The sequence below is a fragment of the Oryzias latipes genome, chromosome 3 (assembly GCF_002234675.1).
Source record: "Oryzias latipes chromosome 3, ASM223467v1".
NCBI classification, from domain to species: Eukaryota; Metazoa; Chordata; class Actinopteri; order Beloniformes; family Adrianichthyidae; genus Oryzias; species Oryzias latipes.
In genome coordinates, this window is record NC_019861.2 from 33971431 (window position 1) to 33996288 (window position 24858).

Below are 24858 nucleotides of genomic sequence, written 5' to 3' on the forward strand. Positions count from 1 at the left end.
AAACCAAAATGTATTTTAAAGACCTACTCTGATCATCGTTTGAGTCAATTTCAAAGCATTGCCAGTGGTCTTTTAGAATAGACGTTTATTGTCATATGCACAGCTTACACTGACAAACGAAATGCCTCTTGTCAATTTTTAATCATGATTATGTCATTTTTAGCCAAAATCCAAAACACTGTGTAGTTTTCTTGGACATCGTTTTTGCAGAGCGGAAGTAGGTCATTAGAAATTTACCTCTGAGATGTTGGTTGTTGGTGCAGAGCAACCCCGCCCTCCCTTCCCTTCCCCAATGCTGTGGGATCGGGGCATAGAGCGTGTGGTCACCTAGTGTATTTTCTACTTCACACATAATAAATAAGCTCTTTTTGTCTGCTCCTGATTAAAAAAAAAACATTTGACTAAAAAAAATGCTCAGAAATGCAATTTTGAGCTTAATTTTTTTTTTACATGTCTTCCATCATTACAAAAATGTCACTAGAAAATGTTAAAAATGCAATTTTCATCAGGGTGGGTCTTTGAAGAGCTTGAATGTTGCATCTCAATATGGAAAGAACACAAATAAATGAGTTTACTACACAGTTTCACTGTTATCTCTGAATACATTACCAGTGGTCAACCTTAAACCTTATACATAGATGATGAAATATACCTAGCAATAGAAAAACAAGCCATAGTAGGATTTCTAAGCTAAACTATTTCCATTCCAAACTTTACTGCTCAAAGGAGGCATGGCTATAATGCAAACACAGTAACAGACATATCCAATCAATCAGAAATAGTTTCCCATCCAAAGGTCTTTAGTGAAATGATATAGATGAGGCTCCAGTGCATTGGTTATTAACTGATGCTGCTTTTTAGAAGGAAAAGTCAGTCTTTTTGTCAAATTATAAATTCAATACGCCACAGAGGAGCAATTAAACATGCTTAGGTTCAGGAATAGTGCAATGATTCCCCCAGGCTTCTCTACATGGCCTGCATGATATTTTGTATCTTTTAAAATGATTTATTTTCCATAAAATCCAAACAGAAAGCCGCATACTGCACTCAAGGCCTTCAGTGCTCCAACAGACAAGCAAAAAAAGAGCTAAGCAGAGAGGTGAGTTGAAATTGACAGCGAGATAGACAGTGATAGATGGATTAGAGCAGCGGGAGGTTGAGACGCGCCCCCTCCCCACACAAGTGATTTTCCCCCAGCAGCAGGCAGGGAATAGAATCTGATTAGTCAGATGTCAACTGGTGCAAGGCAGCAGAACGAGCCTCCGTTTGGGTGGCAAATGGCATCGGGATAGAACTGGAAACACATCTATTCCTTTTCACGCCAGAGGAGTCACCACCTTCTACTCCCCATCCATGAAGAATAGCAAAACTGACGTATTTATTTTGCCAAATTCCTATTAGGTGTTCGATGCCGCTATCTCAAGCCACAGTTTCTTTGCCAGAAGGTATGAAAGCATGCGCTCTGTATATGCATGCTCAACTTGACAACCAGCTTATCAAATGAAGCACAATCAGCAACAGGCTCCTCCGTGTGTGGGATTTGTCCTTACTGCATGACCAAAACAATGTGACAGTATTTGTCCTTTGATTTATTTCAACAATTAACAAGTGCTTCTTTGATTAAAAGAACAAGACAGGCACAGAAAGAGACAGAAAGAAAACCAGGGAGGGATACAGCAGGAGCAGACAGAAAAGTTACAAGCTGTGTAAATTTCGATTCCAATAGCTTAAAGGGGTACATTAAGCTTTATCGCATCATACAGCCCCCTGAAACAGTCTCTATGCAAATAAAGCCTTGCATATGGTTGGAGCTGTTTTCAGCTCTGCCGGCAAGATTTTTCTCTGTAGTCAGGGAGTTTGGTTGTTCACAGATGTTCCTTCATCTGTAATAGATGCTGGCGTTGGAGCAATCCACTCTGAAGCATGTCTTTAAAACTGTTTATTTGATATGTCTTAATGTTATTGCCCTCCCACAAACTTAGAACTGAGCTGTTTAATTCAATCAAAACTCAGCAAATTAACGTGTTTAATGCCTCTGTGGATTTACACGCTAATTGTTTGTCTTATATTCACAAAGCACTCAAAAATCGCTGCCTCAAATACCGCTCAACTGTTGAATGGTGCATTGTGTGTTGCAGCCCACTGACTCCTTTGACTGAGAGGACTCATAAAGTCACTCAGCGGAAGAAGGAAGCTGCGTGCCTTCCTGCAGTTGCCTGATTCCAAATCTTGCATGCACGTGAATGTCGAACAGTCTGCTGACTTGCAGGACATTGCAATTCATGAGGCACATGTGCACAGTGAGGGATAACGGGGCCAGGGGAAGGTACTTACCGACTTCTGTGGCAGTTACTGTGATGTTGTGCCACATGTCTGTCTCTCGGTCCAGCGGTTTGGCCAGCGTGATCTTCCCGTCATCCACATTGATGTTGAACTGCCTCTCCAGATCTGTGTGCCGATCAATGAAGTACCTATGAAGAGAAACAAGCACAGAGAAGTCGAGTCCAGTCACTTTAGCTCGAGATTTGGTCCACCTTCCTCTGGGTGTTGTGGCTAACAGAGCCTTATTAATCGAGGGAAACCTGTAGATCAATATGCATTTTAAAACCAGTAGGAAATCAATAATTATCAACCAAGGAATAATTACAGATTCCACATGAGCAGTATTACTGCTAAACACGTCTGAAAAACCTCCCCCCCCTAATCATGTCAAAGTTCTCCCTTCTGCAAAAAGACCATTAGCGCATGTTACTGTATGTCAGGGTAAGAGATGTGGTGTTGTTAACCCTGTTCAGCGTGCCTCAACACTCGATGGCTCCCAAAGGGTTTGCATTAATGAGTTTGGACAGCACTGTGTCACATAGAACAACATGCAGCAGAGGGAGGGGGGATAATGGATGTAATGGAGATGAACCAACGGCCTGCGTGTTAAGAGTGTCCTTTTTTTGATTTTAGCAGAATAATGTTGTTTTTCTAAACAACTAGCCACTCACCATCTGGATTTAGCAGAACAAATATGTAGGAGCTCCCCACTGGATAAGAGCTGCGGTGATTCATTTAATTCAGTGGGTAACAGATTATAGAAACCCAGGTGGCTTTTCTTAAACAGTCATCAATCTGAAGACAAATTTTGGATTTGCTTTATAAATGTATTATTTGATTATTTTTTAAAAAAAGAACATTTTTACAAATACTTTAGCAAACATGCTCTAAAAAAAATTTGAATTAATAAATCCAGGTATGTCCTGTTCCTAACTGACATGGATGTCTCAGGTGAAAAACTAGTCAATGACAGGATTTACAGCAACAACTTAAACACGAACAACCAAATTGTACTTGCAATTGGTCAGCCCCCATCTCAATTCTTTGCTTTTTGGGAAGTACAGAAGAGATTTCGATGTTGTGCCTTTTTTGATAAAGTAGCACCGAGCCTATCGATTGAAAAGTCATCCATGGATACTTGATGTGTGGCCCCATCACCCAGAACCTAGGTTGCATGTGGCTCTAATTGTGAAAAAAGCTGGAGTCCGAAGGCGAACCTTAGAAGAAATCTAAGACACATTTAAAGACCCACATGATATGTTCTTGTGGCAATTTTCTGAGGATGGAGGACATACTGTACAGACCAAAGGTTTGGACACACCTTCGCATTCAAATGAATGAAAACAATATGAAAAATATTAAGCTTAAAATTGCCTTTCTGAGGATTTACTCATTCCAATCATTGTGAATCAGGAGCAGACAAATAAATTCCATTGGAAAAGCTTCTAACTGTAATGTAGAAACCAAAACAGCACGCCACAAGCTCCCTGCTCCGCCCCATCCTGATGATCATCCACTAGATCCAAGTACCGTACTTTTTTGTTTTCCTCATCTGAGCTGGTATCTGGTTTAGAACGGCTGGGCAGCTCGCCGTTTTTGTTGAATTGGTAATGTTAGGTTGGGGTTGTGAGGGGCTGTAAGCTAGTGGGAGAGAGTGTAAACAAAGGGATGAAGGGAAGTGGGGGCCGGCTTAGTCCACGCCAGCAGTCCCCTCCCCAACTTAGAGGCAAATTTCGAATGAACTCCTGTCACTCTCCAGAAACTGTACTTAGAAAAACAACCATTTTTTATTTGTTTTTAGTTTGGCTAAAAACTGCATAATCATAATTAAAAGGTCACTGGGAATGCTTTTAAAATAGATCAAAAGGTTATTAGAGTGTGACTTTAAGGAGATTTTCACAAAAAAGGAACTTCCACATGATCAAAACAAGATGATGGCAAAATGTAAGACCTGACAAAAATGCTTTGAGCTGATCTAAAGAAGACTATTGTGAATGCGTACTGTAAAAGCCCAATATGGCTCAATAAAATGTTTTATTTTCACACAGTGTCCATCAAAAATGCCATAGATCCAATTATTCCTGAAAAAGAGCTTTCTTGTTAAAAGGCAAACTTTGGGATTATTAGAGGTGTCAAAATATATTTGTGCCACAAAAAAATGGTGTGAATATTTACTACAAAGCAGGGCTGCACATTAAATGCAAGTTTGCAACGCCACTCGAAACTGTGAAATTGCTCTTGCATGTTGCGGCGTGCACAGAGCCAATTTGTGGGACAAACCCACAAAAACTGCTTTCTGAGGAAAACGAAAAATCTTTTTTTGGGGGTCATCTTTGGTTTCACACATTTCATTTGTTACTGTGTGACAGTAATAAACAACCTACTCACCCAAAACACAAAGCTCCAGTGATTCACATGAGCTAATTACACCATGTACTGCATGAGTGTTTCCAGACCTTCGGGACAGAGTGTCTCTGTTCATCTCTGACTGTCTCACTCTCACATTCTCCCTTACACTCCAACAGCAAAGAAAGGTTTGTTTTTTTTTCCTGCCATCCAACTAGGTCTAAAGCTCTTCGTAATCCAATCTCCCAGTCCAATTCATTGCAAACCTTCATCCTTACACAGCCTTCTCTCTGCTGAAGATGCCTCTTTTCTCTCCCCATACCAGGATCTCTTGTGTTGGACTAACTCTTTCCTGTCAGTGTGGATCTTTTGGGAGAAATCAGTAGTCTTTTAATGATGCAAAAAGGAAGAGATAATACAATGAAAGCAGGAAAAAAAAGAAAACACATCAGACAAAGTCACAACAACTGCCTTTGTGAAGGAGTTTGCAGCTATTACAAGAAAGGTAAGAAATAAAAGAAATCAACTGCTGGCCCAGATTCCAATTGTTGGGGAGATGAACCCAGCCGTGACATTTTCATTTTTGAGATGAAATGGTGTAAAATCCTCCAGACGGCGGACTGGGAGAGATCCACAAGGACCTCCCTCCATCCCCCATCCCTACTTCTCCTCGCTTGCCCTGCAGACGCTGCGCACTTTCAAGACAGGCAGACAGCATCAAGCCACCTGGGAACAACCTCTCTCCTGCAGACTGAGAGGATCCCAGTCAAACTTTGACAGCCTCACGTGGAAGCAAGGAGACAGACCCTGAAATGTTCTGCCACCTGTCACTCAAACTGACAGCATGATGTGAAAAGAATTAAAAGCAAATAAAAAATGATATCCGGCGCATTCCTTGTGCAGTTTATCAGAGTGCACTGGTCTGTGAGCATTTGCGTCATGCAGTTCAGGTTTTGCTTCATCTGTTTCGTGGCTTTTAAAGGCGCTGGGCTGACCTCGGTGCCAGGAGTTAAACAGAATGCAGAGGCTGTGCACGTTTGAGATATGCAGCCTCGTCATAAAACAAACATGATTCACCAATCAAAGAGCATTGGGGTGACAGGAGCTCCTTTGCATAGAAAAAACACATGAGCTGTAATCAGTGAGATTGTTATTCTCGTTGCAGTTTATTTACGGATCCGTGCTCTGCACCCTCACAGATTGTCTGTCAATCAAACAGTATGACCAGGACATCTTCTCTGTTGGAGTTTGTGACTGTGGCAAGTTGAAGCGTCATAAGCCACGCTGACTATCATTCTTTGTTTATTCAGGCAGGATTTTTTTTTTTATTTCACTCAGTTTTTTCCACTTAAAAACACACATATGGACTCCCTAAGTCCATCTTTTATAAATATTGATGGTATTTTTTAAGATAATCTGAATAAATGTGTCACACTGGATTGTAATGTAAGAAACAAGATTTACCCTTTTCAAACTGCAAGCTCCTGCCGTGTCGCTGGAATACCCCACTGAGATACAGCAGGAAAGAATGAATAGGAGTGAAAGTTTTGTCCCTGTTGGAATGAAATAAATGAGACACAGAAACCTCTGTGAATGGATATTAGAGGACCTCTGTGCAGAGCCGCTAACGTATCAACAGAGCATGTATGAAAAATGACCAGGTTAGTAACTTTCAAAAAGCCTGCGGTGACCAGCTATCTTTGCATTGCTGTTGTTGTGTTCTGTGTGAACAGGGTGTGCTTGTGATGCTGAAGGTTTGAATAAGTGATCTGTGGATGGGATGAATGGGATTGGTTGAATGCAGGCTATGCAATGGTGAGCACCTTTGCATCACAGCGAGTAGGTCCTGGTTCAAATCCCAGCTGAGATCTAACTGTGTGAAGTTTGCGCACGAGTGAGTTTCCCCTGCTTCCTCCTACAGTCCAAAAACAGGTTTCTTAGGTGACTCTTAATTGTCTCTTAGTTTTGAATGTGAGTTTGTCTGTGATGGACTGCTAAATTGTAGAGTACACTCTGCCTTTGCTCCAGTTGGATAGGCTCCTGCCTCCCAATGACAACAGGAATAAGCAGGTAGAGAAGATGAATGGGGTTTGACCATGACAAGTGGAGTGTTGAGTAAGAAATAAAAGGGGTTGTGCTGCAGTGAGATGAAGAACCAGCAGATTGATGATTACTGGAGAGCGCTGCAGTTTTGTCCTGGTTAATTATCATACCATTTAAGGATTAGATTAGAGGAATTTAAGTATAAAACTGAGGTCTCCTCTTGGACATAGACTATACCATACAAATGTAGGTATCTTGGTAATTATTTAGTCTAATTTAAAAAAAAAAATTGTCCAAGTGCCTCTAAACTGTAGTTGTATATAAGATGATAATCATTAAATGTTTACCTCTCTAATGCTTGTTTAGGAAAAGCATTTAATTAGTGCCAAGAGGGAAAAACCTTAGATGAAAAGTCTTAGGAAAAAATGCCTATGGATTTATTTTAGCAAGGACTTGCATAACTAATAAACTTATGGCTCAATGTTTCAGAGTAAATACAAATATACAACAAAACAAACTTAATATAATGTTTAGCATCTGAAATGTTGAGGATCCTTGATATGTAAATAAAGAAAAAAATGGCTGAAGTAGGATTTAACCCTTGTGCTATCTTAGATGATCCCACCCTTACATTGGCGTGTTCTCCCTACCATGACAAAGGTGGATAAAGATTTCATGTAATCCATGGACACCAGTGAAGATCACAAATCATTGAAGAAAAAAGGTTCAGAACACTGTCTAGTGGGTCTAGATGACCCAACTCCCAATGTTAAAGTGCCTAGGATAGCACAAGTGTTACAAAGAAATCAATCATCAAGAAAAACAGCATTTTCTATGTAAAGGGAAAATATGTAAAAATGTAACAAACAACAGCACCTCTGGTAAGCGTTATTTGTCTGTTTTGCAGAATCCCAACTGTAAAGCATGGTGGCAGAGGTATGATAATGTTGTTGTTTTTTTTCATTGTGCATCACAGCTGAGCATTGTGCAGTGAATGAGTCATTTGCTGAAGTTACGAAGTTTTACTTGGAAATTTGCCTTTTTGAGGTTGGATGAAGCAGGAGCAGCTTCAAAACTCAAATCTGAAACTTCTCCTCATTTGGTCACATCTGCTCGGGCTCTCTTGCCAAGAATAGTCCACACACTGATCTCTGCTTAATGGCCAACCTTGGAGTGAGTGTGCACTGCTGCATGCTTGAGGTTATGCAGACTCTTAGCTATTGGGACTATTGATCAAACTCTGTCAGATTTGTAAAACAAAGAGAGCATCAGTGAGGCTTTAGTGGGCAGACTACAAAGAGAGCAACACCCCCGCTTGTATCTTCCCATTTATTATCTTGCGTGCGGAAAAAGACAAAAAAAGTAAAAATAAATAAATATGGCGCAGCTCTGCAAAGCAGAAAGGTTAGATCCTGTTGGAAAGGTTTGTGGATGCTAATACGTTTCTAGTCTCTTTGATTATAAATGTATGAAGGTGAGTTGGAGGAAAAAGAGGAATAAGATTGAAAAGATATTTGTTTTTCCCACAAGAACAAAAAGCCTCTGACAGTCTTCCTTGTTATAAGGTCAGTCATTCCAGTGGGAGAATCACAGATGTAGAACTAATTTAGCAGCTCTGTGAATGCTGACTGTGGGTTTGATCATAGATTTCTTTGTTTTTTTCCATATTGGCCCCCAGGCCGTTTGGAGGGTCCCGACTACATCTGTGCTATAAATAATCAAAACAATAGAATAAACAAACAAAAGCTTCCCAGCAGAATAGAAAATCTAGCCGTAACTGATGCTAAATTTCCATTTGTTTCAATGGCATCAAATGTGCTGCTTCTATTAGCATATGCCGCATGTCAGCTGTCAGCTCTGCCGTCGCTCAGCAGCAACAAAGCAAGAAGTGACGACTTCCTTGGAAATTCCCGCAAAACTAAAGACAAAGAAGAGTACAGAAAAAAAGCAAACTTTTATGATATATAATATAAATATGATGTATATGTTTTACCAGTGCTTCTGACACGATCAATGCTTAGGAATAGAATAGTGCAATTCTCTGAAAGCCTGGAGTTCATTTCAGACAACCTCAGTGACTGCCAGATGTCACATCGCTTTTTATCAGTGATCAGTCAGGTAGAAAACGCAGGAGTCCGCCTCCAGAGAGAGGCAACACTGAAGGGAGATTTCACAAGTGCACCTGAAATGTTATTGGTTGGATGCATTAAGTACAGCTAAGGGGTTATTTGTCTCTTGAGTGCAGTCAGGACATGGCAGCCCACCAGAGCACCCGCCCCGAGTGGTTTTTGACTCGGACTGGTTCGGTCTGGTTTGGCAGGAGAGGGGGCTGGGTTGAGACGGGGAGCGATTCTAATCAGAGGGGTTTGACTGGAGAGCTTGTTCAAATGGTGGCAGGAGAGCTTCTGCACTGATGCCGCTATTACTGCTGCCAGTCCATGGTCATATCAAAGCCAACGCTTTTTTTTTTCTTTTTTTTTTTTGGAGAGCCTATTCTCTTTGCAATCAGACGCACGGAGAGAAAAAGTAGACGCTGGGCAGGAGCACTTTGCAGGCTGATTGTCTTTTGCGGTCATCTTGAGTGTGAAGACACACATCTGGTGTGGTTTCTGCACGAACACCTGCTGCTCCCTTTTTTTATGCGATCCTGATAAACCCCTGTGAAATACCCAAAAACGTAAAAACTCTGTGTGGTGAGACGGCCCCCAGGTTGTTCTTGTTTATACAGACTAGTGATTTAGTGAGAGGCATCACTGAGACCTCAGCTCTCTTTCAGCCAGCGAATTTAGTTGGATTAAAATCTCCCAGCATGTAATCGTTTTATCACAGAGCTCAGAGTTACGGGCTAATACGAACCGTGAGTGGAACCACAATGAAATGGACTCCATGGGTTAGAATGATGAATCATTTTAAGCCCTCGATGAGAATACGTTCCATCGCCCCTCCGCACAAACACACACAAAGAAAACCATCTGTGATAGATTGTTCTGAAGATCTGTAATAAAGGTTCAAATTAATGAAAAAACTCATCTGTCATGACCAAAAAGGGATTTCTGTTGGCATGTTTCACAGAGCGGATTTACTTTCCCCCACTCATTGGTGACTTTGCAGCAGTAAATAATTAAAACCGCTTGCCAACTGGTTGTAAATCAAGATGCCCCCCCAAGTATATAAATAAAGTTCATAAATGTTCTTTCAATCAGATTTATGTCAAAATATTTTCAAAGTCACTAATTTTTTCCCCCTCAAACCTCTTTTTTGTTTTTGTGGCCAGATGGTCATAAATCACTCAAAATCAGCAAGACAAGGATCTTGACAAAACCCTAATTCTTGTAACTAAAGGACTTTTTTTTTTCTTTAAGAGCAGAAAAAATGAAAAAGTAAAAAAAAAAAAAACAATGATAAACAGAGGTCATCAATTGCACTTAGACTATAGCAGCAAAGAAATGGTGACAGCAGGGCACTGCCATTAAACTCACACTTTATCATTTTAATCAAAAGCAATAGATACATTTCAGACTAAATTACAAATGTGTAAAAAAAAGTTTGGACTTTAGATTCAATAAAAAAAAAGAATAACTTAAACTCAGATGAGAGCCTTTCCAGCTTTGTTTTTCTGGTTTTATCCAGTTATTTTCTGTTTCCAACCACTTACACACATTTACCTTAAGGGTCTGGAGTAGTTTTTTGTTATGAACGTCCACAATGCTTCTGTTTTAGGTAACCCTTGTGCTATTTTTGATGACCCCCCCCCCCCCCCCCTTTTATTGACGTGTTCTCCCTACCATCACAAAGGTGGATAAAGGTGGAAAGATTTCATGTAATCCATGGACACCAGTGAAAATCACAAATCATTGAAGAAAAAAGGTTCAGTGCACTGTCTAATGGGTCTAGATGACCCAACTCCCAACGTTAAACTGCCTAGGATAGCACAAGGGTTAATTGGTCCTCAGTCTATTTAAGTTCAAGATCTTCATTTTGTCAGGGACAGTTTTTCTTTGGTTTTACGGAATGCTTTAAGTTTTCTTGTTTTTTTGTTTCCAATTTTGTATTTTTACATGCTTAACAATCAAATGTTTCGTCTGCTATCAAGCACCAGTCTCTTGTGTTTAGGTCCTTCAACAAACCACTCATGTTTCAAACTCTTCTAGTTGTTAAATGTTCCAAAAAAACAGAGACTAAATGTATGTTAAACTATGTGCTGTTCTAGTATTTATTTATGTTTGCTGCATGTTTTTAACATTTAAATTACTTAAATCAATTTTTTTCTGTTGTGTAATTTAAAACCAGAAAAATGTCCCCAAAATGTCCTTGACAGATGAGCAAACTGTGATTGAGGATTTTACTGCCATACCTGTAGAATAGAGAAATTTCTCGATTGATGCCCACCGTCTGACAAAGCAAAGAAAACATGCTGCTGTCTCAAAACAACAACAAAGGGGTGTCTCACAGCTTCAGGACCAGTGCAACTTGCTAAAGTTATTGAAACTTTGATGTCTTCTGTCAGTTCATGACCTCAAACACAATGGTTCCACAGCAGAACATTGATCCAAACACAAAACGCCTCTAAAAGTAAAAAAAAAGGTAGTTTAGTGGAAGTCTGGACCAAAATCCAACTTTGATGATGTTTTATGACAGAATAGACTATCCTTCTGTTATCTTTTTAAGATTTTTGCGTAATTGTGATAGTCTTTCCTTTATGTACAACAATCGTACAAAACTACTGACCCCTTACAGAGTATGACACTACAAATACAATAACAGGTAAACTGTTGTATTTATCTTTTTCTTCATTTTTCTAAATTTAGTTTTACTTTTTTACACCCATTTATACCTTGCCTTATGCACATAAGAGCATAACACACTGAAGCTGAATTCCTTGTGTGTTTTTGGCCAATAAAGCCAAATTCTGATTCTGAAATGCATTTATCCACAAAACTGACGCCGCAGTGACCTCAGCACTATTCCCAAAATTGTAACTACACATTGATGTAAAAAACAAGGTAATCATTGCCTCTTTAGTCAGCACATCACCAGAAGAAGGATCACCTTTTCTCTAAGCCAAGGTGATATTGGAAGATAGGTGAAAATCTCAGATTAATGTGCCCATACAGAGACAATGGAAATACTTCTGAAACAGCTCCAACCTGGCAAAATTTTAATACCACAATGGCAGAAAAAAATATCTATTTGTAGACAGAGTGCCTTATTAATAACATAAATACAAATTTCCAAATCAAAATGGTCTGTTCCAAACACTTCAAACACAACTGCAAAAACAACAGATGCTGACAAACAGTAGCTCCAAGATATGAAATGAGGAAAAACAAGCAAAATATGTCATTACACATGAGAGGAGACGCATGGTGCAACTTCAGGGCTCGGTTCCTCTCGGCAATCTCATCACTATACACGAGGATGCAACCAGAAAAGCAATAAGCAAAAAATGAAAAATAAAGGTGGAATGAACCAGTCGTGCTCTAGAGCATCAACCAATCTCTGAGACCCAGACTGCACTCTGCTCACCAGGCAATTACACACAACCTGTTGAGCGTTGTCCCGGGAATGCGGTCAGCAAGTCACAGGAGAATTAATGAAATGCCAAGGTGCAGGCAGAAAAATTGCCTGTATAATCTATCTTTAAGGTGCCCTTGTGGTATTTCCAAGAAAAGAAAAAAAGTCACACAAGATGTGAGTATATGGCGCAGCAGGGCTGGTCATACAAAGCAAAGAAAAGTTGTGTTGTTCACTGCTCATAATCTAAGGGGTTTCTTTCATTCATCTGTGGATATGAAAGCAATGACTGAATCTCTTTGTGGCAGCCAAAGGACACCACCACACTCTCCAAAGGTCAGGGACACGAAGAGATATAATTGCATGCCTCTGTGTCAAGTCCTTCATTAGAGGAAGTCATTATAGTTTGAAAAGACTCATTTGTTAACCCAGAATATTCTCTGCAATTCTTTTTGTGGTAGGGCTGAGGAGCTTCCTCACCACTTCAGTGAGGCAAATGCTTCAGCTCCATTTACCTGACGGTGTTCTTAGAGGAGTCTGGATCCCTGGCATTGACGGTCCCTATGACGGTGTTGATGGGAGCGTTCTCATTCACGTCCAGTAAATACATGGATTTGGAGAAAACGGGAGGCTCGTCCGAGTCGTCCACTGCAATCTTCACTGTGGCTGTGTCCTTGAAGTGTGCGGTGCTGCTGTGCTCTGGCAGAATGTTGGTCGCTTCGACTTTTAGTGTGTAGGCTTTCTTGGTCTCATAATCTAGAGGCTGGGAGAAAAGAAAACAGTTGAAATGGTCCACAATTGCTCTGTAAACATACACAAATATCTGTTTACCTTCATTCTTTTTCTTATCATTTGCTGCTAAGAGAGAATAACACTATGGGTGGTTAGGCTGTCGAAAATGCTTCAAATAGAATAACTCCTTTTTACTCTTTAGCAGAAAGAAAATGTGGTTAAACTTGGAACCAATAAAAGGACAAATACATATAAAGCTGTAGAACTGCCAAGAAATAAGATGGTTAAATGTGCTTACGTTTATCCACATCCAGGGCAGTTGCAAGTTGTGATGAAATGCATGTATTTTGCAGTTATTTTATTTTATTTTATTAGCAATGATAACCAGTTAAGAAAGTATTGGAAGGTGAAGCAAAAAGTAATTACCGTACATTTCTGGCCCAAAAAAAAAAAAAAAACAATGCAACAGCAGGAAACTAAAATATCATACATAAAAACAAACAACGGTAATTTTTTTTCACTTGATAAGGAGCGGTAGACTGTGTTTGTTTGCTATCCAGCCGCCGGTCAATTATAAACCGTGATTGATCAATTAACTAAAACTGTATTGTTTCTATCACGTTATGTTGTTTTCTGGCAATGTCAACATTAACTGTAGTTAAGCAGAAATTGCTAAAAAAATATATTTGTTAAAAATATATATTTTTTAATTGAGGTGAATTTTTATTTTATTTTTTTCCAATAGCCGACACCCAGACCAGATGTTGGCTTAAACTAAAATCAAATAAAAGGTTTTGAAAAACCTATTGCGAGAAAAAAAAGTAACATCTGTTGCTGTAATGACCAAAGCTGAATATTAAACCTTTTTAGAGTAAATGTTCATAAGATGCTGGCAGTCAGCAATGGTTGCTGTTGAGAATAAATGAGGAAAAACAGACATAAAGAAAATGTGTTTACAGTGTTTGTTGTGGTTCTGCTGGCTGTTTGCTCGTTTTAGATTTATTTTGATCACATTTAGATCACTTACTGATCCGAGATTCTCGATAGTCTTAGACGGAAAAATTTACTTCCAAATTTGTGTCAACACGAAACACATTAATTAATCACTGTTTCTTGGAAACATCAGCGTCTTCAAACCACCCCCCGATGTAAAAGGTCCAGTGTTAGACCATTCAAAAAAATACCCCATTTTAGCCAAGATTTTGAACAGGTGTTCATGTCACAGTCTTTCATATTGTTTCTGCAGACTGGAGTGCTGCTTTTTCTTTACTGATCGCTCATCATAAATATTTTAAAGGGAGAGGGGATTTTTTTCTTCCAATGGCATAGCTGAGCACTGTTACAATTTTATTCTGAATCATCACTGGTCACTTTCCTACTACTAGAATAATGGGATCAAGTCCCTTCTACGCTCCATAACTGGGATTTATAGGGAAATCAAAAGTGGGCCTTGCCGCTTGAGGGAACAGGAGCTGGCTTATGGGAGGGAGACAGGCTAAAAGGAGAGGAATGAACAAACCCAGAAATGTATTCAGTTAGAGGGCTCATGCAGGAGGAGGTCACACAGGGCTGGTGCTGAGAGCTCTGACACAGAGGGGGCAGGCGGGTGGATGTCTTGGGGTACAGTTCCGCAGCAGCTGAGGGGATGTTGACGGTGACCTGGGGCTTAGACTTCCACACTCCTGCAGTCCTGTGTCGGGGCAGTCAAAGAGAGACCAAAGCCCCTGAAGCCTCTCCAAACCCCTCTTCTTCACGGTCGGGGAAGCTCTTTGGAACACTCTCATTATTAACCTTCCATTCCTCTACTCTTCACCCCGTCCTCACTTGACACCCCGCCCTCCCCTCGTCCGTTCCTACCCTGTCTCCCTCTGATCCAACCGTCTGTGCTGATAAAGTGGAGGGTAGCCAGAAAAGAAGCCTTTGGATATAATCCTGACAAAAACCAAGAGTGTGGACAGCGTGTGCTTTGATATTCATAATATTCATAAATATTTCAAATCTTAGAAGTAAAAAAACGAGGTTTAAATATTGAGTGTCTAGAGCAGGTGAAGCCATTTCACTCAGTTATGTCCACTTTTATCAACCAAAACTTTAATCAATAGAAAACAATCAATATTAAAGTATAACTAAAAAGACAGAAACAAGTAAAAGAAAAAGTTGAAGTACACCTCATCCCGTGATGTGTTTTATTAGAAAGGCAAAAAAGGTTAGGAACACGGGATAGCAGGAATCCTAGAAGTGAAGCTTTGGACATTCATGACGTCTGTATGGGTCGGTAGAACGACGTTTCAAAGATGAACCGTTGGAATCCACTCATCTGAAACGCCAGTTACTTTTTTTTTACCCTGACAAATAGTTTCTTGTTTAATGTGCTTAAATTCTGTTTTGAAAATATATGCTCTAAAAAAGTGATTTTCATGTTACCAGTGCAGGATTTATGCGGTTTTCTATTATTTCTACAGCAGTAGTCGTGTCTTGATGCAGCAGGTAAAGCTGAAATCTCCTTTAAATATACAAAGTACTGTCAAATGTTTTGCAGAATTCAAATTACCTACATTTTATGTAACGCCTTAGCTTATTTGATTTTTTTAATGATAATCTGAAATATTGAAATGTCTGAATTATAGAAAACTGAAAAAAATATGTAATACTCGCTCACATATCAACCTATTTTTCAGCTATTTATCATAAATGTAGGTGTTTGAGCACAGCTCTGCACGTTTATGTTAACACAGCAACATAGCTAACAGGAAATTCATTCAAAACGACTCCTTTTCATTTAATATCAGCACTTAATGATGTAAGTTTGCGTCTCCATTTCATGCAATTAATTAAACTCAATTTGACAAACTTAACATTTAATGGATTCATTGTGTCATCTACTGTATTTACAAAAGTGCAAATATGCCTATTTATGATGCTATTTATGATGTCTTTTATTATTTTCCAATAAAATGATGGTTATTTCACTTGTCCATGTTTCGATGGGTGCTTCGTTTGTGTGTCTTCATTTAGTATGTTTGTGTTTTGATTGCTCAAATCCAATTCCAATAAATTAATCATTACATTTTCTTCCTCACAGAAGAAAACAAAAAAGGAAAGCAGGGCTTTTTTTTAATTCAGTGTTACTGTTAAATTGAATTATTGTACCACATTCACTTTAAGGAAAACACTGTGGTAAACAGCTTGTCTAATTAGCCCAGCCAGGTTTAATTATAACAATTTTCAATATCAGTCATAAAATCAAATAAAACATCAGTGCAGCCTGCTCCTTTCTTTGGATTGTATAATATCTTGAACACAGAGTCAGAATACAAGCCATATTTTTTGCTGGATCAAATCATTAATTCGATAAACGAACTCGGTGCTTAGACTGAATAATCCAGGAAGATTAGATCACTAATGTAATTGTGTGGTGGCGCTGTTGTGCATCTCCGTCTGATTATAGTAAGATCCAGGGGATCAGTAGGAGCACACAAGTGAGGGTTGCATGACAAATGACAATTCTTTCATGTTCTCAATAAACAATGGAGCTTAACTCGCTGTGTCTAAATTTCTGAGCAGGGAAGTCAGGCTTACATGCAGCCACAAACAGATTCTTGGCTCTGCCGTGTTAACGCCCCACACGTGTCCAACCCCCAACCCGCTGCGCAATTCTTCCGTCTCAGTCGAGCGTTAGCATCAAATCAGTATGTACGCGCAGGCCATTTACAGACATGAAAGTTCAGCGGTGGCTGCAGGGGTGAAAGCTCAGCATCCCGCTAACATCCCTCGACAGGCCTGGGGGCAAACAGATAAAAGGCTTAAAACTCCAACGGCAAAGAACTTCTTCCCTGGTCTGCACCTTTCCTGCCTGACTAGATCAATATGATTTAACCTTGCCACAATGGAGCTAAAATAATTTTAGGACTGCATGCGTGTGAAGTTTACAAACACACACAGTTGAAAGGGACATTTGTTGTTTCTTTCAACTTTGGAATATGGAAATATATTTTCTGGCATGTTTTAAAGTATCCAGTCAACGTAAAAGGCCATACAAAAAACTGTAGAGAAGATTAGAGAAATGATAATATCCAAGAAGATTTCTTTCCATCAACAATCACATTTTGGATTTGTATAAGTTACAGATCTAACACATGCTAACTCTTCTTTTCAGCTCAGATATTTTTTTTCCTTCCTTGCACTGAATAGTGTTAGCAGGACATGGCCTGTTCTGTTATTCATCCCACTACCCACGCTGCTCATTGTTCACACTTTGGCAAAGTCACACCACATGTCCTTGGGGTAATGTCCTTTTATATAACAACACGAGGCTATTCTACATTTGAGTGACACGCAGCTGGTTCTGCACACGCTCAAACTAACTAACCTAAGCCCTAAGGTCTGTACTCCATCAGTCATTTTTTAAATATGTTAGCATGTCCACACTTAAAAACACTCCTCAGCACAGTAGAATCTGGATTAGTGTTATCAAAAAGATCGGAATCGGTATGGTATGAATGTATCACTCCGTCACTCATTAAAAATCAGGATCAAGAAGTTATCTTTGAAAGACCAAGTTTTATCATGACATAATGGTGAAAACGTAGTCACACCTGCAGGGGGTTGACCCGTATGTGTTCTGCAGGTTTCCGGGTCATCCGGGCCCTTGGAGGGTCATAGAGGGGAGCAGCTGCATTCTCTAGGGGCGTCTCCCATTTCCCTTGAGTCTGCTACGGACGACTTAAGGGACATCTTGAAAATGGAACGTACCATTGTCGTGCGTGTGGTAATATCGTGAAGTATTTGTAAGGCTAACGTAAGTTTCTTGCACTGATGACGTACGGATGTTGCTGTTGTATGTCCTTAAATACCGCATGCACAGGAAGTGTGCACGTGATACGCAGGTGCCTGTAAGATGTCCACACAAACTACACTTTGTCTGATTTCCTAATGTATTACAGTCAGGCTGCACCACTAGGAGTGCACACTTAACACATTAACATTTATGGGCTCATGGCACAGTCTGTATGTAAGATTTAAGGGGTAGAAAAGATGAAAAATCTACATGACATACCTGCAACTCACCAATTTTACCCTTACTTACACCAGTGTGTTGTATAAGTGTTCGGTACGACCTGTCACTAGCAGCATGCTGGTTTAAAAAAACCGGATACATTTTCAATCTGTGTTCACCAAAAGTTCTACAACTTGCCCATTAGCCCTACATGTTTGAATGTTTCTTGCTTATGACTAAAGCATGGAAAATCTTCACTTTTTTTTTAAATTGTCTCTTAAAATGTCTCTTATCTTTTCAGCAATAAAAGAAAAAAGAACAAAAAAGAAAAGAAAACATTTCTATTTTTGACTGTAAACTACAGCTGACATGCAACAACTCTAAGCAAAGCAATTAGGAAACAAGTGCTTCCAAATTAAACTGTCGTCTCAAACTGTAAACCTGAGAGTGAAATGATTACATTTTATTTTTATTTTGAAAAAGAAGCAAGACTTCTTGGTTTGAACATGTTTTAGGGGTGAACCAGAATTGATTCTCCGCCTAGAATAACTAGTACAACAAAAAGGAAAACACGTACTCCTAAATAAAAAGACAAACATTAGATTTTTGTTTTTTGACCGATCAGCAGCCGTGTGTGATTAGCACGTTAGACGTAATTTTTCTTTCAGATAATTAAAGCAATTAAAGAGATAATTAGTAAATCATGTATAAAGACTAAAACTCTGTGCTGAGATCAATAACAGACTAAAGAATGAAAGTCTGGAAAGAAGACTAGTATTGATGAATGCTAGAGTTTTTTTCCTAAGGAAGGAGGGCAGACATGAATTTTAGGAACTACTGGTGTACAGAAACTTTTTAAAACTCTGCTTGGAGAAAGATTTACATTTTGAAGTGTTTTTACACTCACCTTCTTCAGTTTGAGAATCCCTTCCTGCGTTTGCGTATCTGTAACGATCTCGAACACCCCCTGGTCGTCTCCCTCGATGATGCTGTATGTTGACTTGGCATTATCGCCGTAATCTCGATCATTGGCCTTCACTTTTCCACCCATTTTCCCCAGAGGGAGGTCTTCAGGAATGACAAAGTCATACAAATCTACAGATGAACACACAAAACTTGTTTTCAATCAAACGAAGAACATCAAACGCCACTGGATAACTATAAATTGCTTCAGATGTGTCAATTTGATTAAAACTTATAATTAATTTGTTCCCAAGAAATACTTGTCCACAAAACCTTTAATTATGTCCTAATTGAGTTCTGGACTTTGATTTTTATAAAGTTTCTTACTTTTGGAGAACTTTGGTGGATTGTCGTTGATGTCTATCAGCGTGACGGTCAAAGACGTCGTACCGGACAGCCCCCCCATGTGGCCGCCCATGTCTTTAGCCTGAATGACCACCAGGTACTCATCTCTCATCTCTCGGTCCATGTCATTGAGGGCAACTTTTATGGTTGCTGGAGGTGGAAACAGTTCATAACACAGAAATGCAATTAAACACATGACTGGTACTCGCTGCACATCTTTTTAATAACTCTCATGTGACCAAAGTCAAGTGAGCAGAAAAAAACAACAGTATACAGTGACCTTCTCGACCATCCTGCTCCCCAGTTATTCCATTCATTATTTTAAACCATGACTTCAAAGAACAAGGACATCATAGCGAGCAGGGGTAAAGATTTCTCTGCAGGTTTGTTCGTGGAAAAGAGTGTTGCAAGGTGATCATGACCGAAAGAGACCCAGCCCCGAGAATAAGCTCTGTTTACTTTCCAATGTGTTGTTCCGCTGTCTGCAGTCATTTGTATTCTGATTGAGTGTGAATTATGCTGTCTGTCTTGTATAATCTTGAATATTGTATGCAGAACGGACCTTATTGACTCTGCCGCAGTGCTGAATATAAAAAGGGCTCAGCACTGGCATATACGGATAATCCACTCAGGAAACAGAGGCCCGCAGGATCATCAAATGAATATAAAACCCCTCATAAAAGCCAGGCTTTGGCATGACACTCTGCCTTGGTCCTCAGCAGCCACAGACAACGATAATGTGCATTGCTATGACGAAAAACACGGAAAGGGCTAGGGTCCCTTCCTGAGACGATATCTTTTTTGTTTTATTGCCGATTTTTCTCTGAAATGTGGCTAATTTAATACATTTTGTATTGGGAAGTCACAAACGGCAATTTTGATGAAAATGCAGGCCTGACAACAGGGAAGCTTCACCAGAGGAAAGCTATTTAGTCAACATGTCCTTCCATAGAAAGGTCAATATTAACACAAAATGGTTAAGATTGAAATGATAACTTCTATTTATTTGAGCAAACTGATGCAAATATATTTATTTATTTATTTTAGCCTTTTTAAGTGCTCCACTTGGCTATTTTGGTCCAAAACGTCTGGGTCACTTTTGCTGTACAAATCTTTTCCAGCATTTAGCCAATTACAAGAGCGTAAACGCTTCACATTTGTTGCTTGTATTAAAAGATTTGATGAGCAGCCCAGCTTTCCTGGCAGTGACTGCTTCCCCTCCCCTTTTGTGTCAGAATGATGAAGCAGAACATATTAGACCACGGGCTCCAGCTTGCTTTTATATATTTCTGACTCTGGTAAAGAATATTTAAAAAAAAAACAATCCTTTGTATCTTTATTTATTTTTAATGTATTTTTAATTAGGTTTTATCATTTCATTCCACGTAACAAAATCATTTGGGTGTAAAATGCTCACAAAATGCTCAATGTGTTCAAATTGTGGGGTAAAAGCTGGAGACAGACCAGTGGAAGTGACAAAATCAAATCAATTTATGAATCAATAGCTTTATTTGTAAATCACCTTTCATCAACGTGTGTAGTACACAAGGTTTGATCTGTAATAGACTTACGTGGTACTTAAAAGGGACATGGTCTGATCAGAACTCAAGAGTGGAATTTATAAAACAGTTGCAAATCTTAGCTAATCAAATCTTTTTCATGTATTTACTGTTGTTCCTGAGCTGCTGGTGAATGAATTTGCTTTTAATTTGATTAAAAGCAGCAATACTTGGCGAATAGTGAAGATGCTTATTTGTGTGTTAATTTTTTTATATATAACAACGCCCCTCTCCCTCTTCCACAGGTGGTTTCTCCTCCAAGCTCGGGTCCTCTACCAGAGGCCTGAGAGCTTGAGGGTCCTGCGCAGTATCTTAGCTGTTCCTAGCAGTGCGCTTTTCTGGACTGAGAGGTCTGAGGTCTTTCCAGGTATCTGTTGTAGCCGCTCCTCCGGCTTGGGGGTTACTGCCCCGAGTGCTCCAATTACCACAGGCACCACTGTCACCTTCACTTTCCAGGCTTTCTCCAGTTCTTCTCTGAGTCCCTGGTATTTCTCCAGTTTCTCATGTTCCTTCTTCCTGGTGTTCCCATCGCTTGGCACTGCCACATCCACCACAACGGCTTTCCCCTGTTCTTTATCCACCACTACAATGTCTGGTTGGTTCGCCATTACCATCCTATCAGTCTGGATCTGGAAGTCTCAAAGGATCTTTGGTGTTTCCCATTTTGACCTTGGGGTTTCCAGTCCATATTCTGCACACATGTTCCTGTATATAATATAAATTTACATATATATATATATATATATATATATATATATATATATATATATATATATATATATATATATATATATATATACAGTATTTCATGGGTAGTTTAATAGAATTTTTATGCACTGTTGGCAATGTGAGTTAGATAAGCTCCTCAGCCCACAGCCAAAGGGGCTTCCTATCTTTTAAGGTGTTCAGCATATAAACCGTTAGAGTTATCTGTATTTGACTAACAATTTTATTTTATGCAGAGTTTTTAAACTCAACTGATTCATCTGAACGATGAGTGATTTACCCCTCCCTGTTAATCCTAAACCCAACGCCTAGCAGGAAGTGAAAGGTTTGTTGGAGCAGACAGTATAGGGACTGGTTAAAAAGCACAACAAAAAGGGGTGTGTCATGAAAAACTAACGCAGTTGCATACCACTTGTGGAGGAAATTAACACCTATCAGCCAGAAAGCAGCGCACCATGATAATGAAGGGTCAAAGCTGGTTTCAAAGAAACATTTGCTTTAAAAGCTTCAGATGAATATTTCTTGATACCTGAGGCATGTTCTTATGTATCTTTTTTTTTTTTTACTCCACAACAATCTGCCAGTAAAATTAATGGCCAATTAAACTATGTAAACTGAGGAGCATTGTGTTTAAAGTAATATGCTATAGCTGAAAAGACCTCAAACTCAGATAAAACGTGAGTGCTTGTTTAGAAGAATAAAAACTGTTTCTCAAACACAAAGTTTTTAGCTCCCTCTATTTACATTTTTTTTGGTGTTTTTTTATGTATTTTTGCTAATTGAAGTAAAGAAACTGATTAGAGTGTTGGTGAAGCAGAGGGAACATTTGTACCTGACGCCTCCAAATCTGCTGGATGCTTCAATGTGAGATTTGACAGACTCCAAGGTAGGTCTACCTGAACGCTAGTCAAGCAAACAAATGGATGATCAGGTAAAAAAGCAGCACAAATGAGGCTCCTCTGTTCAGTCTACTGCACACAGACAAACACACCTCGCCTCTCTTGCTGCCAGCAACACTCTCATCTCTGTTGATCATCGTTAATTATTCAAATCATTTCCTAATCACTGAAAAGGGAGGATAGACAAACACTCATTTCCATAGATATTTGCCTCAACTTTTTTTTTTTTTTTTTTCTCACTACGACCATTTACAAAGTGATGAATTGGGGCATGATGTTTATTTATTTATTGAAAGCTTTCATATTCAATGTGCCACTGTGTCAAACACATTCTAATTGTTGTTTTCTTCTTACCTTTAATTTTTCATTAACATTCATTAAAACATCTGGCTGAATTGAATGAGCCATCTGGGAGCGCTTCCCAATCCCACAAAACACGGATGCTAATCCTGAGACTGTCCATTTTTCCGCGCTCCGGCTGCAGCTGCTTTGGCGCCGTGGCACCAACGTCACGCCGAAACTTCTGGCCTGCGAGCTGATCTAAAGATGCACACAAATTATCCAACTTGGTTTTAGAAGTTGTTTGTCGAGACCCAATTTTTCAGATTATAAACCTTAAATTTACATCTCATTTTTATTAATGTAATTTCCCCCATTATTTAATCGTATTGCTCACAGACACGTGTTAAAAAGTCAGCAGAAAAAGCAATTAAAGATCCACTCTGGAATCTGTTTTGAGATGGCTTTATGCTTGGTGACGCTGCTGAGTCTGAATTTGCTTTGTGAAAGGAGGAAGTAATTATTGTTATTTATTTGAAATTCATAGCTCTGTGTAGTCACAGTCTGTGGCAGCTTCTGAAGGCTGGCCCATTTAGAAGCAGCATTCAGATGAAGGAAGCACTGCTGCTCTGAACATCACTGCACTGTTGAATATTACATTTTGCGGTTTTTAAGATTGACTTTCAATCAGGCTATTCATTGCAAAATGTCACTGATGATCGTATAGGAAAGACCTTTTGCAGTAAGCCTAAACAGAACCTCCATCAATAGGGCCTTCACAGCTGTCTGACTTTAAATGCGTTTGCTGTTGTTTGCATCACTCTGTGTTGAAGCAGTCAAACACTAGATGGTAGCACGGACTGATTTGTTGCAGATAGAACTGATGTAGCTTATGTGAACATAATGTGATCTGGCCTTGTGACAGTAAGGTGTTCCTTCACCCCAAAAGGGATAACGTGGATACAGAAAATGGATGGATAGAGTGATCTGAAAGCATTCCCTAAATTTATTTGGCAAATGATGTGTAAATCAGTGTCTTGCTCTAGTTTCTACACTTGTGCACAGGCAAGTGTAAGCATGCTTTGTTTTAGCTTCAATATCCACTTATTCAATTCAATTACACATGTACCTTTGTTCATATGGCCACAGAAGTGCCAGAATTCCAGTTTTTTGTTCTTAAATTACAAGCGCAACACAGTGGTTCCTCAATTTATCGCTGGGGATGCGTCGCATAAACAACTCGGCATAGGGGAAATCCAGTAGAATTATAGATGTTTTAAGGCTGTAAAACTCTTCATGATTCTGATTCTGATTCTCTGCACACTTTACGTTTATTAGACTTTTCTCTCTCGTTTAAAGTTCAATAAAATAAGTCCAGTCCTTTAGATTGAAAACCAAGATCTGATCACAAAAAAGATATATGGCAAGCTGCACATGCTGTACAAGAGACAGCCAATGAGGACACGGAACACAGTTCTGTTAACACAGTTAAGAAAAAGAAAAACAAAAAAGAAAACATGTATATTTCTTATTTGAGACATATTTTTATCGCTAATCGTGACTTTTACATATTGTTTAAACACCTTGAGAGCATCATAATTTCATTGTGCATTTAATGGCAACAAATAACATTTTGTTTCAAAGTCTATAAAGAAAAAACTTATCCTCAACAATTAAAATGGTTTGAGGTTGTTGGTTTGAGATATGATGTCAAACATAACTTTTTTTTCTTAAAAGGCAAGATGGAGCATGCTCACTTCATCCACGTCACGGTTACTCATACTCACATGTGCTGCAGATCCATGATAGAAGATCAAATGTTATGACTAACGTCCATGCAGATGTAAAATTGTTGCTTTTATTTACAATTTTACTAAAATTCCTTGCTTCAGTTTGCATTAAAGTTTGCATTAACCGCGTATATTCAGACAAACTAATTTAAACGTGAGGACATTTTTATTTTTTTGCAATGTCAGCATTTCCGAAGCTAAATTTTGCTTTTTAGTCATAATTTATCTGTAAATTAGACCCCTTGCTTTCTGACAGTGTCAGAGTAATGAACCCAAGTAAAAGTCTTTCTAGTGTGGAGCATGCATGAGTGAACAGAGGAGTCAATATGGAAAGAAGGGTGCTG

The 24858-nt window shown here is 39.2% G+C and overlaps 1 protein-coding gene across 2 annotated transcripts in view; it reads right to left on the minus strand.

Moving 5' to 3' along the window:
* cdh8 (cadherin 8) overlaps positions 1-24858 on the minus strand; it is a 117524-nt gene that overhangs the window by 10102 nt on the left and 82564 nt on the right. For both annotated transcript variants that reach the window (XM_023953698.1, XM_023953697.1), the window contains exons 5-8: positions 19244-19411; positions 18861-19048; positions 12741-12988; positions 2335-2471 (exon numbers count right to left, since the gene is read on the minus strand). In XM_023953698.1, the coding sequence (XP_023809466.1) occupies positions 2335-2471; positions 12741-12988; positions 18861-19048; positions 19244-19411 (741 nt within the window). The remainder of the gene's footprint in view (positions 1-2334; positions 2472-12740; positions 12989-18860; positions 19049-19243; positions 19412-24858) is intronic.